Source organism: Agelaius phoeniceus, chromosome 1, assembly GCF_051311805.1.
Source record: "Agelaius phoeniceus isolate bAgePho1 chromosome 1, bAgePho1.hap1, whole genome shotgun sequence".
NCBI lineage: Eukaryota > Metazoa > Chordata > Aves > Passeriformes > Icteridae > Agelaius > Agelaius phoeniceus.
In genome coordinates this window covers 103,506,913-103,519,517 of record NC_135265.1, presented here as the reverse complement: position 1 = coordinate 103,519,517, position 12,605 = coordinate 103,506,913, and the positions used below count along the sequence as shown (strand labels likewise).

The following is a 12,605-nucleotide window of genomic DNA, read 5'->3' as shown; positions in this document are numbered from 1 at the left end:
CATGGATCCAAGTCTCCCCAGACATCCTCCTTGGTTCCAGGTTTACGCAAGCTGTCTTTGTATCATTACGCAAAGCCACCAGCTGTGTCAGTCCTAGCAGGAAGATGACCTGCTCTTTGTCAAACTAGATGTCCACAGTTTGGGGAATGGCCTTAGGACAGAGCCAAGCCTTACAGTGTGCACAACCAGCCAGTCTATTTGCTCCATATTCACATCTTGACCTTGTACAAGCACTGCATGCTGGTTACCTACTTCAGGCAGCTCCTTAGTCACCAAAATGTGGCAGGTTCCGTGAGTCACAACGGTGAACTCGCAGGGCTCAGGAGATTTGTGTGCTCTCCATATGAAAAGAACAAACAGGTCTCACTCTGCCATTTCACCATCATCATTGCCTCATTCTGCACAGCTACATATCAAAATCAATATTTTGATATGATTTGATAATCAAAATCAATATTTTGATATGATACGGGGAGCTGTCACAAGGATAGGATGGTGTGGATATCATGGGACAGAGAGAGAGAACAGCAAGCGTTTCTCACAGCGGCTTGTGAGAATTTTTAGGGAGTTGTAAGGATGTGATAACTTTTTAAGTATAAACAATCTGCAGGTGGTGTTTTTCTACTTCATCTTTCTGTTCTTCTCAAGGACGATGTATGAGGAAGGTGTTTTTGTTAACTAGCCAATCAAATAGAATGTATCATATCACTCTATAAAAACCATGCAGTTCTCTTGAATAAAGCCTTCTTTTGCTCTTTCTACAATACTGCCTCCCACCTGTTCCTGTGTCATTCTTGGCATAAGAGTGACAGGATGGTGCTCAGCATCCTGAAGTGCAGCCTAGGTGCTGAGGGAGCTGCACTGCTACTACTGCCTTCACTGGGAGTAGGACTGCTGTTCAAATAGGAACAGCAATACTGGTGAAAACATTAAAGCAGGCAAATCAGGCACAGGCTTGTCCTTCTACTAGTGTGATCATGAAAATAAAAAAATATTTTGATTGATTTCTCTTTTTGGGTTTTTCCACAGTTACTCTGTTCCATAAGCTGTGCATGTGCATCCCTGGTTTTGAGGCATTTCAGAGATGTTAAGCTGGTATTTCCAGTAGCAGAAGCAGTTACTTCCCATAACAATATGGATTGTTCCAAAGTGTTTGATGCTCAGAAGGAAGGAACTCTAATCTAGGAAACTTTTATGTTGTATCTGCAATGGTTCTGACCAAAAAGGTTATTGTACTTAATTCATTAAATTATATTCTGAAGAGCTTTGTCAATTCATTTTTTTCACCTGAACCATTGAATTTGGAAGAGGTATAGCCCTGATGTTACAGAATTGTTTTAATCTAGATGTCTTACAACTTTTTGTGCCTGAGCTTCAGTAGTAATTTTTTAATATTGTTTTTGTTTGTACTGCAAACAAAATAAAGATTTTGGATAAAAAGTTGCCCCTGACTTAGAACCTATCTCTCTGGTTCCACAATATGAAATATTTTCCTCAGCAAGGCTCACATCTGATCACTGCATGGGAGAAGGGTGAAAACAACATTTTCTTATTTGACAGAGATTCACTTTTTTGAGAGCTGTAAGTCCTTCATATGTGGCTTTTCATAGGGGTAGTGATTTTGCCCCAAACCACACCTATAATTTCCATTAGTAGAGGTGTGAGGGTAAAAAACCCCCAGATTTTCCACAATGTAGCTTTCCTGTGCATATAATTTCCGTTAATGTTAATCTAAGTTATGCACAATAAGCAACAGCAAGATCAGCACTCATTTTGAAAAACAAAGTAATATGTAATGATTCACCACATCTGCAAAGCTTTCCTGAGTTTTATTTATCATGCTTTTATTTTGGCAATCACTCTTCTCATCAGAATGGTTATTTAAACTTGCAAGAGGAATCCATTTCATCATTATGTTTTAGCACATACATTTATATCCATCATAATTCTTAATCTAGACTTAATAAAATAATTTACCAGTATAATGTAAAATATTAAGTAATTGATTTTTAGCACAATAGTGCACGAAGCAGGAAAATCAATAGCATCCATGGCCACAACAAATTTCAAATTATCATTCCCAATGCTTTAGACAAATCAATGGGTAGTTGATTTGCTACTAATTCTATTATGTGTAAAATGTTAAAAAAAATCACTGCATGTAAATAAAGTCATTCTTTGTCTCACTACATTTCTGCTCATATTGTCTCCTGTGTTTGCTCCCCCCTTTGTCTCCTCAGAGCTACACTATTTAAATAAGCTTCCATTATTTTCAGTGGAATGACTTGCTAAAGGGAAATATTTGTGTCCCTTCACTGGACATCTGCTGTTGGTATGAAAGCAATCAAGAGGAAAAAATGATGGTATGAAGCGCATTTAACTTTCACGCCTCTTCATCATTCTGCACAAGCAAACACCAACAAAAAATTCAATCATAAGTACTTCAAAATATATTCCTCCCCTTTCCAAAAAAGCAGATATTAAAAAAGGAAAATAAAGAATAAGAAAAAATTACTAAATAACAATAGATATTACATGTGAACCTTCCAACTTTTTGGTACCTCTCCTGACACATTATCACCATTAAAAAAATAATTCAAATATTTTCAAATACTTACAAATATGAACTAAATTCTACAAATGACTAAGACAAACTGTGTAATTTAGAAAAGCCATCATTATAACATCTAATTTACTTCTCAAACAACTTTTTAACATATTAGGGTAAAAACCTGCATTCAGCACAGGTGGTGGTGTGAGAGGTTGTACTTACATCTATGCTCACATCCTGCCTCTCTGATGGATTCTGCATCACTGACTACTGGGCCTGCCTGCTTAGAATTGCCTCTGATGAGATGGTATTGCAGTGTTTTGCAGGAGTATAAATTGTTGTTAAAGTAGACTTCACAGGAAATTTTTTTTTTTGAGAGACAAGATATAAACTTCACATCCTTCCACTCAACTACAACTGTAGGAATAAAAAGAATCTTAACTTCTTGTTCCAATAGGATCCAATTTAATAATGTCTCATGGACCTCATATAGCAATTGCATCAAAGTTAGAGCAGGAAGTTGTGTGGAGGTGCTGCTGACAACATGAATGTTACGTTGCTAAATCACAGTTAGTAATAAAGAGGCTGAAGGAATGATAATTCCATCCATCAATCACTGGTTTTAAGACCCACAAAGAGAACCAAAGAGGCTGCATATTTCATTTCTTCTGTTTCACAAACGCTTAATTAGCTGTAAATGAACTTTTGGGAAAACTTAATCTTATGCCAAGGCACATATCCTATTATCCGATGCTAATTTAGAGCTATGGAAGAAAAATGAGAAAAACACATATGAGTGAACAAACTCAAGAGAAGTTCACAGGCAGAAAGGACACTAACCTTTTACTGAATGTGGCTTTTCAGTTGGCTTTTGCTTCTGTGCATTTTTGGTGGAATGAACCCAAGATGTCAGAAATATGTTTTCCCAAGTGGAAAAACCATCGGAAGGGCCCTTGCAGATATGATCAGTCAGTATTAGTACTGATAGCATCAGACATTACTATTTCAGTTGTCTGCTTCAGTTCTTTGCCTTTTAGGAGGACACCTGAAACCCAAACTCTCGTCAAGCATTTCTAGGGATTACTCCTAAAGGGAATGTTCCATCTGACAGAAGCCTGCAGAGAAACCCCTCTAGAAAATGGTTTATCAATGGAGAGGAATGGACTAGAGTATTTTTAGCAGAAAAAATAAAATGCTATAGCTCTGCTGGTAAAACTCAGTGTGTGTTCCTTCTATTATGTAATAAGCACTAATTTATTTTGGAACAATTACTCTGTCTTGGAAGACTGAGAAGTTAGCTTACTTCACAGCGCTCATCTAAATTTTGATTCTTCTGGTTTCACTTTTTGACATGGTTGATTATAGAAGCACTGAATAGAAAGAATAGCAACTTGAAGTTCAAATGAGTAGGGAGAGGTGGAACAGTATGGAACTTTGAAGACAAAGAAATTAAGCCTAAATTTGTAATAGAAAAGGATGTTAACCCAGATGAATGACAAGATCAAAGCAACGAGTGACAAAGATGATATTACAGTTGGTATTTGTACAGACTTTGAAGACTGAATATATGAATATTTGCAAGTATTTGCATTTAATCAATTGTGTTTCTGCTTCTTTCCTGACCAATCCTATTCAACCTCACACAAATCTGAAGGTTGTACACTCTTGGTAGGTGTTTGTTTAACAGTGTTGCATACTTGGACTACTTTGCCCTCACCTCCTGTATGTATCTTCTCACAATGAGGACAGAGACACAGCTAAGGACACGCAAATTTTGGGAGAAGCTAAGAACAAGTAGTAAAAGAAAAACAGTGGAGATACTTTTCTTCACAAGGTATCATAAGCTAGAACAATTATTAAAAGCCATGTAATACATTTGAAGATGCAAAGGTGAAAAGTGAGATGATTTTGAGTGCAGTAATGACTCTATCAGCCTCACTAGGAATACCCCCCCATACCCTCTGCCCATTTTGTCCCAGAAATATAATTTCAGCTCCCTCTGGGGCCTTCAGCTTCTGCTGGAGCTATAGTGTAGGAGCAGTGGTCTCAATAGGACTGCTCACAGACCCTGATGACCCAGGTCCCAGTGTGTTGGTTTATGCTGGGCTTTATCTTGGAACTGCCTTATCACAATGGACCTGGCTCCCCATCCCTTAGGGAGAAGCTGACCCTTCCTGCTCCCTGCCAGAAAGCTCAAATTTGATGAGGCCTGCTTCTCACATATAATGTACAGACTGATATATTTCTAAGAGTAAAGTTAAAAGCCACAATAGTTTAAAGTTTTGTAGACAGTTAAACACAATCGTTTTCTAATAAAATGCTGACATTCAGAAGGTGAGACATAATTTGGCTTGCAGGCATAAAAATACATCAAATACAATGTGGTATGAGGTGCATGTTCTTCCTTGTCTGTACAAATCACATGAGTGGTACAGGGAGAATATGTGGATCATGGTCTTAAAATGTTATGAGTTTACAAACTTCTACCTGCCTAGGCTAAATTCTCTCTTATCTCTTATTATAAAAATTATGAAATAGATATTCTTCTACAATTCAGTTAATTATTTTTGGGCTTGAACTAGCAGCAACCATCTCTGTACAGTGTGTTCTGTTGCTCTTTGCTTCCTTCCTGACATTCAGATCCTAAAGTTCCCCCTCTGTTTTACTTGGACACTTCAGACCTTTTTCTCACTTCTATTTCAACAATTTCTGATTAAAGATTGCTACTCTCTAATGTTTTAAATACTTCTCAAAGATCTGGATGTGTTTTCTTTCTCAAGCTCCAACTATGGTTTAATATCAAAGCCAGTAGTGGCCATGTAGAATTTCCTCAGCTATTATAAAAAATCTTGGGTTTGAGCAGCTAGAATCAAAGAAGACTTTGGTTTTTATTACCACCAAATTTCAGAGTGATCAAGTGAATAAGGCAAGATAATCTTGGGAAAAAATGGATAATTATTGTTGCTTGCATAAATAATTAGCAATAAAAAAAGAAGAAAGGAAAAAGGATGCAGTCATATTACTCATGGCAATATCTGATAAGGAGCAGTCACAGTTGTGACAAGTATATCTCAGTGCCAAATGAATGATCAAGGATCAGTTCTAATGCCAGGACACCCCAGCAGCAATAAGCAGGAAAGATAATAAGCCTCTACTGAAGATGGAACATTTTGTATGCAGCAACTTTTGCAGCTGCTTAGATTGGTTTAGATTGACCTTAGATTCCAAGCAGTTCTTTGTAGTTCCTTGGAGGAAGGGAAAGACAAGGTATGGAGTGGATGTGATCTTTTAAGGGCACTATTGGAACCTCACCCTACCCCTCAAAAAAGGCACAGGGAGGCTTTTTTGAATAAACACTGGAGGAGTTACAGTTAAACTGAAATAGTTCTTCAGTAACAAATGAAACCATTATAGCGTCTACAGATACAGATATGTTAAATATTATGAAACAGAATATAATTGAATATAATGCAATCAATAAATCCTGGCACAGAGATAAGCACACATACTTTTCTTTATCCAGCTTTTGACAAAAATCAGCAGTGAAAAGGTAAAGAGCATCAGTAAACTCTGGGTGAGAAGATAAAGCTACTTAAAGATAAGTGAATATTAGCTGCTCTGTATTTAAGAAAAAGCCCAAATGGAAAAAGAAATTTTTGGCACATTTTTCCTGACCTACAGAGATGATGTTATTTTTGAGTAGTTCTTCTGACCAAGGATTGCCTCTGGAATTTTCCTGAGCAGAAAAGTAGCTTTGATAAAACCAGAGAATTGGAATCATTGCCTGTCTTTTTTTTAACAAAACAAATCATACTTTCACTCACTAGCTGTACTTAGCTAAGAAAATGTGCCCCTGTCCCAGGAAAAAAATGACTTTTTCATTATATTTAAACAGCAGTGTTATTGAAAGATTTGTGAAGCTTGTCTGTCTGAGCTTTAAAACAAGATGGAGAGAGCCAGTGAAAATCACTCTTGTCGAACTACCTGATAGTGCAAAAAATAGCTTTGAGCTGTGAGAGTGATGTTATCTGCTACTGAACCAAAAGATCAGGTGACAGCTGTGTAGCCCACATTCTTGGCCACTTAATCAGCATTGTCACGGGTCAAAAAAACGGCAGGGCTTTTGGGCCTTCCTCCAATATCTAAATATGAGCCTTTGCTTTTCTATTTCTGCTGTAACATGAGCAAGAGAGTGTTCCTGCTTTGTATCATTATAGGAAGGGTGACTTCATGCTACAGATTATGCAGGGTGGCCTTGATGTCTTAGAGAATTTGAGACATGTTTACTTGTTCTTGTGCCAGTAATACAGAATGAAAAGCGCTGCAAATATCTCTAGCATCTTAGAGGTAACAGCTAAATAGATAAACACAATCTATCTATCTAATTGTTAAGTGTAGATGTATGCCTATCCAAAGGATTCTTCCTGACATAGGTCAAGCAGACCTGTTTCCACATTATGATAAGTATTTGGATGTCAGACCTCTCTAACCAGTAATACAGTTCTTGTTCAACTTGAAATTTTCAAAAATCAGTTGCCAGAAGTAGCTCAGAGATCTGGAATATGGGAAAAGGTTCTGCAAGGGAATGATTAGCAAAGAGAGGGCAGGCCTGCCAGTGAAGTTTCTGTAATAAACAGTGTAATTATTCATAATTTATCATCAGGTTCTTGTATTTTCCCTCAGTGGGATGTATACAAATTTCATATTTAAAAATAAAACAAAATCTTTGCAATGAAGGCTGGTTATGTGCATTTCCTATTGATGTACATTTAAACCCAGAAATTAGTTACAACCATTTCCAGATTTTCTTCTTATTCTACATGTCTTAGTCTCATTCTTTGACTCCTTTCAGCAGGAATAATTTTATTTGTGATACTGGGAACTCCTGTGTTCTTCAGCTGAAGTATGTCTATGTAGGTAACTGTAAACAGGTATTTCTTTGAGGTGATCCAGCTCAGGAACAGATGCAAGGTATCTAAAGTATCTGTTTGTCAGTGAAAAACAATCAGCAAAGTACTTTTTTTTTTTCCCCATGCAGATGCTTCCAATCCCCTCTCCAGCCACAGCTTAGCCTTTAATGAACTTTCTTGAATGCATTCTTTGAACCAAACCACCAGTGAACCTGTGGGTTTTGTCTAGTCTTTTCCTGATGCTCCAGTTCTTTTTGTACAGCTTCTGGATGGTTTTCATGCACACTCCAGTACTGAACACAGTGCAATACAGCTCACCATTCCTTATCAGCCACGCATGACCTGTGTTTCCTATTGTTCTTGTTGGTTTAGCAATTCCCTGGAGCTCAACTGATTCTTAGATTTGCTGTAATTAAAGCAGACTGGTTGTGTCTTTGAAGGTCAAGCACTTTAGCCTCACTCCCAGTGTGACCGTGCCCAAACACTCTTAGAATACTCTTCTGTTGCTTCTCAGAACTCAGCAACTCTCTATCTCATCTTCTCCAAACTAACATCAGATAGCTGTGGCTATAGGCATAGATTTTTCCAATTCCCCATAACAAAGGCAGGGTGCTGTTATATGTCTGAACACCATACTTTGCCACACTGCACGGCTGATCAGAGATACGATTTCATGTGCCTCTGGAAATTCAGAACCGAGAGGGGTCATCATTAGCATAAACATTGGTGTAACTGCTCATTTCTGGATTTTTAGTGGCAGATCTACCAGAAGACAAATTTTAAAGTTTATTTCGTTGCAAGTTAAATTACTTTTGACACTTTTTGAGGTTTTTTAAGCTTTGTGCTACAAAGGTAACACTTTTTAGACCAGCTATAGTTTCTAATTTTTGGAAGCTATAACTGCAGCTTTTAAAGTAAATAGAAATTATCTCAATTATGTAACCATGAAAAAAAAATCAAAATTTAAAAAAATTGAATTCTTATTATAAAACATCCATAGATTACCAAGGCTTCGGGGAATAAAGGCAACGTCTTTTTTTGGGGGGGCGGGACAAGACCGAAGTTCTGGGCAAACAATAAACTCGGGGAATAGCTGCTATTGCAAAGAAGAAGTCTGACGTCAGGGAACACAACAATTAATGCTATTCTGCCCCCTTGCGTTACCTTCGGAGCAGCTGCCGTAGCCCCACACACCCCGAAGTTCGCGTCCCTTCGCGAAGGGACACGCAGCAAGTCGCAGATGCACCACCCGAAACATAACAGAGCAGCGTCCCGAAAACAGCATGGCTGGGCGATCACTGGGAACGATACAGCTGTGTGCCCAGGCTCGGACTTAATGTGTTGTATGTAGAAACAGTTCAGAATACGCACAAATCACTAGATATGCCCGAGCTCGCCTGGACATGTGGGGGATGGGTAGAGTTCGGAGTTCCATGGAAAGCGGCAGCGAAGCCGACTAACTACATAGAAAAGCAGCAGGGAAAACAGAGGAGCTGTGCTGGAGAAAAATCAGAACCTACAACCTGAGCTCAAGCTCTTAAAACCAGCATTATCTATATTCCTGCTTTTATCGTTTTAGTAACCCACACGGAATAAACAAGGCATTAAATTTGGCCACAGTTGCACTTGAAAGGAAAACCTTTCTTTGAAAGCGAGAACCAACAATAATATTTCCACCTCTCCAACTCCGCTTTAGTTTTAAAACTGTTTTAAAACCAGCAAACACATCCTTGCAGTGCCATGGACACCGGGAGCCGGAGCCCCAGCGGGAGGACGGCTGTCATGCAGCTGTATTTCATACGTGACGCGGAGATAAATGCCAGAAGTCACACGCTGCAAATGAGGAGAGATAATTGCCATTTTAATGTGATTTTATTTCCATCACTCCCTCTCTAACCCTGCTAATTCCTGACGTTATCCTTCACCCGCAGGACTAAGAGCTGCGCCCGTGTCTTGAACCGGGGGCCGGGCTGGGCGCTCTCCAGAGATCCCTTCCCGAAGCGCTCCGGAGGGGCGAAGGGTGGCTCTTACCGAGGGCTAGGCAAGGAGATTAAGTTTTATGAGCAGCACGCCAATGCGAAGCAATTAATGTACGCGACGGTGCCGCTCCTCGCCAGCCCGGAGAGCCCATTTACATCTCAATTTCCTCTCGGTATCAGCCGCTCGCCGTGCGGGCAGGGCTCTCACGCTTGCGGTTCCCGCGGAAGGCTGAGCGGTGGCCTCCGACTAGTTCTTCCGACAGGCTCCAGATCGCCTGTACAAAAAAACCGAAGCGCTTATGGAAAGCCGGCGCTCTGCCCCTCTCCTGCGCTTCCCCTTCCCTATCTCGGTGCTCGGAGCAGCGCCAGAGCGGCGGGGCGGGGGCGAGACCGTTCCCCCGGGGCCGGACCCCTCGCTCCGGCGGGGCTCCGTCGCGGCGGGGCAGGGACCAGCGCCGGCCACAACTTCAGCGCCTGCGGCTCTAGCCGGGGCCGGCCCGCGGCAAAGTTACCGAGACGCCTAGCTTAGATTTTTTTTTTTCTTTTGGCTCCTTCTTCTCTTCCCCCCGCGCTGTCCGCGAACTTTCGACATCGTCCTGCCCGGCACGGAGCCACCACCTCCTCAGCCGAGTCGCGCTCGGGGCAGCGGGGCGGGAAGGAGACCCGAGCGCTTCGCCCCCGCAGGCGGCGGCCGCCCCCGAGCTGCTGTCGGCGGCGGGGCCCGGCCGCCTCGCCCTCTAGCGGGGGAGAGCGGCGGCGCCGGCGGCTGGGCGTGACTTTCCCCGCTCCCTTCAGCCCGCCCGCCCGCCGGGGGGGACCACGAGTCAGTCAGGGAGCCGAGCTGAGCCGGGACTAGCGGCGGCGCCGGCCGAGGAGGCTCCGCGATTAAGGGTGCCCCCCCGGGCACCGGGGGAGGCGAGCGGCGCCCCTACGGCCCCCGGGGCAGCGGCGCGGCCGGAGGAAGGCAGACGGGTGGGCGGCCGCCGGCCACTTCGCACCCTCTTCCCTGCCCGTAAGAGCGGAGAGAGGGCAAGGAGGGAAGAACAGCTCGTGGGGCACCAAGTGCGGGAGTCCGGCTGCCCCCTCCTCGCCTGCCCCGCTGGACTGGAGGGGGGCGAGAGGGGCGCCTCCTACTTTGGCAAACACTTTGGCACTTTGCTGGATTCGGAGCAGGAAGGGCTGGAAATATGGGGAAAGTTGGAACTTGCCTGGTTACTTTGGCCGGACTTTTGCTGGCAGCGGGAGCGCAGACGTTCACAGGTAAGGAGTCGGCTCGCCGGGCTGCCAGCCCGGGGCCGAGCAGCCTTCCCGGGGGCCAGGCGGCGGACAGGCAGGGGGTAGCGCGGGCACTTTGGAGGCGGTGGGAGTTTGGTTTAGATTTTTTGGGGTTTTTTCTGTATATTTTTCTTTTTTTTTTTTTTCTTCCTTTTTTCTTTTCCCATCCCCATCCCCCTGACGGGTCTGACACTACTGAACCGCTGCGTCGATGGGGTGGAAAAAGTGTCCCGAAGAGCAGCGGCGCCGAGGTGCCGCTCCGCTGGCGCCCCTGAGCCCCTGACATGGAAGGTCAAGAGGCTGGTGGGGCTCGGGCAGCCCTAGGGCAGGGCTGGAGGGACGGGCGGGACTCGGGCTCGCTCCGGCGTTTTTCCGCCGCTGACTTCCCGAAAGTTTCCCGCTGCCCCGGCACGGGAGGCGGAGGGGCGAGATGAGCCGGTCCCCGGCGCTACGCCCGCCGCCGCGGCCGGCCACGGGCGAAGGAGGAGGGCTTGCGGTGCTGCCCGGCGGGGCCCCGCGGCTCTGCCCGCCCGCCGGTGCCTGGGCGCTGGCCCCCGCCGCTCCCCGCCCTCGGCGCTGCCCGGAGGTGCGGCTGTGAGACAGCGGGGGAAAGCCCCGGCCCCGGGCCCTCGGCAGCCCCCAGAGCGTCACCTGAGAGGGCAGGGCGGGAACTGCCCACGTCCGATGGGTGCCGGCACTCACAGCCGAGAGCAGCCCCGCGAAGTGCCCCATCTGCGGCGCCGTTCCTCTGTTCCCCGGAGCCCCAGACCTGCAAATGGTTATTTCGGTCTCGAGTCGCCTGCCGGCACCCCTGTCTTATTCATATGTTGGAGAAACCCGTAATTTTAGACAGAAATTTGGATTGTGAAATAGTTCTTCCAGCAAAGAGTAACTTCAGAATTCTTTTTGGTGTGTTTTGTTCCTAACATGAAGTTAGTGCAGCTGAAAGCACGTTAAATTGAAGACATCTGGTCCTCAGTTCGTGCAAAGTGTGCTTTGATCTGGTGGGAAGCAATCCTTTTGACTCCTTGTTGCTCAGGCTGCAGAATAGTTTATATTTTGCACATTACGTGTTGCATCTATGGAGCACTGTAGATAAAGCAAGTTTTATGGCTGGGAGTTGGTGGTCTAGTATAGAACTTATTTTAAAAAAATTAAATTTCTGTTTTTATGTTTGATTCCACGGACGTCTGGTATACGTAGCTGCATTTCCCCTGGCTTCTTGGGAGCATTTTCACTGTAGATGAGACAGAATATCTCCGAGGAGAAAAACGTTGTGTTCCAAGGTGATATGGAACAATTATGAAATATTTTCCAAATTCCTGTTAAAAGGAGGGTATGCTCTGCAGCGAATTATGAAACTGGACTCAGTTATATTTGCTCCACAGCTCATTAATGTTGGCAGTCTAGTGTCCAGACTTCAATGGGAGCACTTGGTTTATTAAGATAAATCTGTAACTCACTGCTGACCTGTGTGAACTGTCTAACTTTTTGTTTAAAGTTAAGCTGGGGCGACTCTTCTTCTGGATATTCAAGTGCTCGTGCATGCAATGTGCTGATACTGTACTGGGATCAGCACTGAAGTGCTGTTCGTGTTGCTGAAGAACAATCCCACATTACTGTTTGATTTGTATCTGTTGTATTCATTTACCTGACATGCTGTGGAGAGAGCAGTGCTATAAACCGTGAACAGTTCACCAATGACTTGTGCGTACAGTTATTCCAAGGGTGCAATTCCACACCATCTGAAGAACTCAGTAACAGAGGTTTCTATTTACAGTGAGATGACAAGGGATGCAGAATCTGCCCAGTTTTCTCCCCATGTGTGTATATGTATATGTATGTTAAGTATTGAAGGTAAAGATTATTTGTGAAGATGCATGTACAGAA

The 12,605-nt window shown here is 43.6% G+C and overlaps 1 protein-coding gene across 10 annotated transcripts in view; it reads left to right on the top strand.

Annotated features, from left to right (window-relative positions):
* The first annotated feature begins 9,607 nt into the window (after positions 1-9,607).
* The window catches only part of PTPRM (protein tyrosine phosphatase receptor type M), a 442,681-nt gene continuing 439,683 nt past the window's right edge, over positions 9,608-12,605 (top strand). For 4 of the 10 annotated variants that reach the window (XM_077184295.1, XM_077184271.1, XM_077184265.1 and 1 more), the window contains exon 1: positions 9,609-10,700. In XM_077184295.1, coding sequence (XP_077040410.1) covers positions 10,628-10,700 — 73 coding nt within the window. In that variant the 5' untranslated portion in view covers positions 9,609-10,627. Of the gene's footprint in view, positions 10,701-12,605 lie in introns of all 10 variants that reach the window. The other 6 variants (XM_077184303.1, XM_077184285.1, XM_077184279.1 and 3 more) reach the window with 2 other exon arrangements.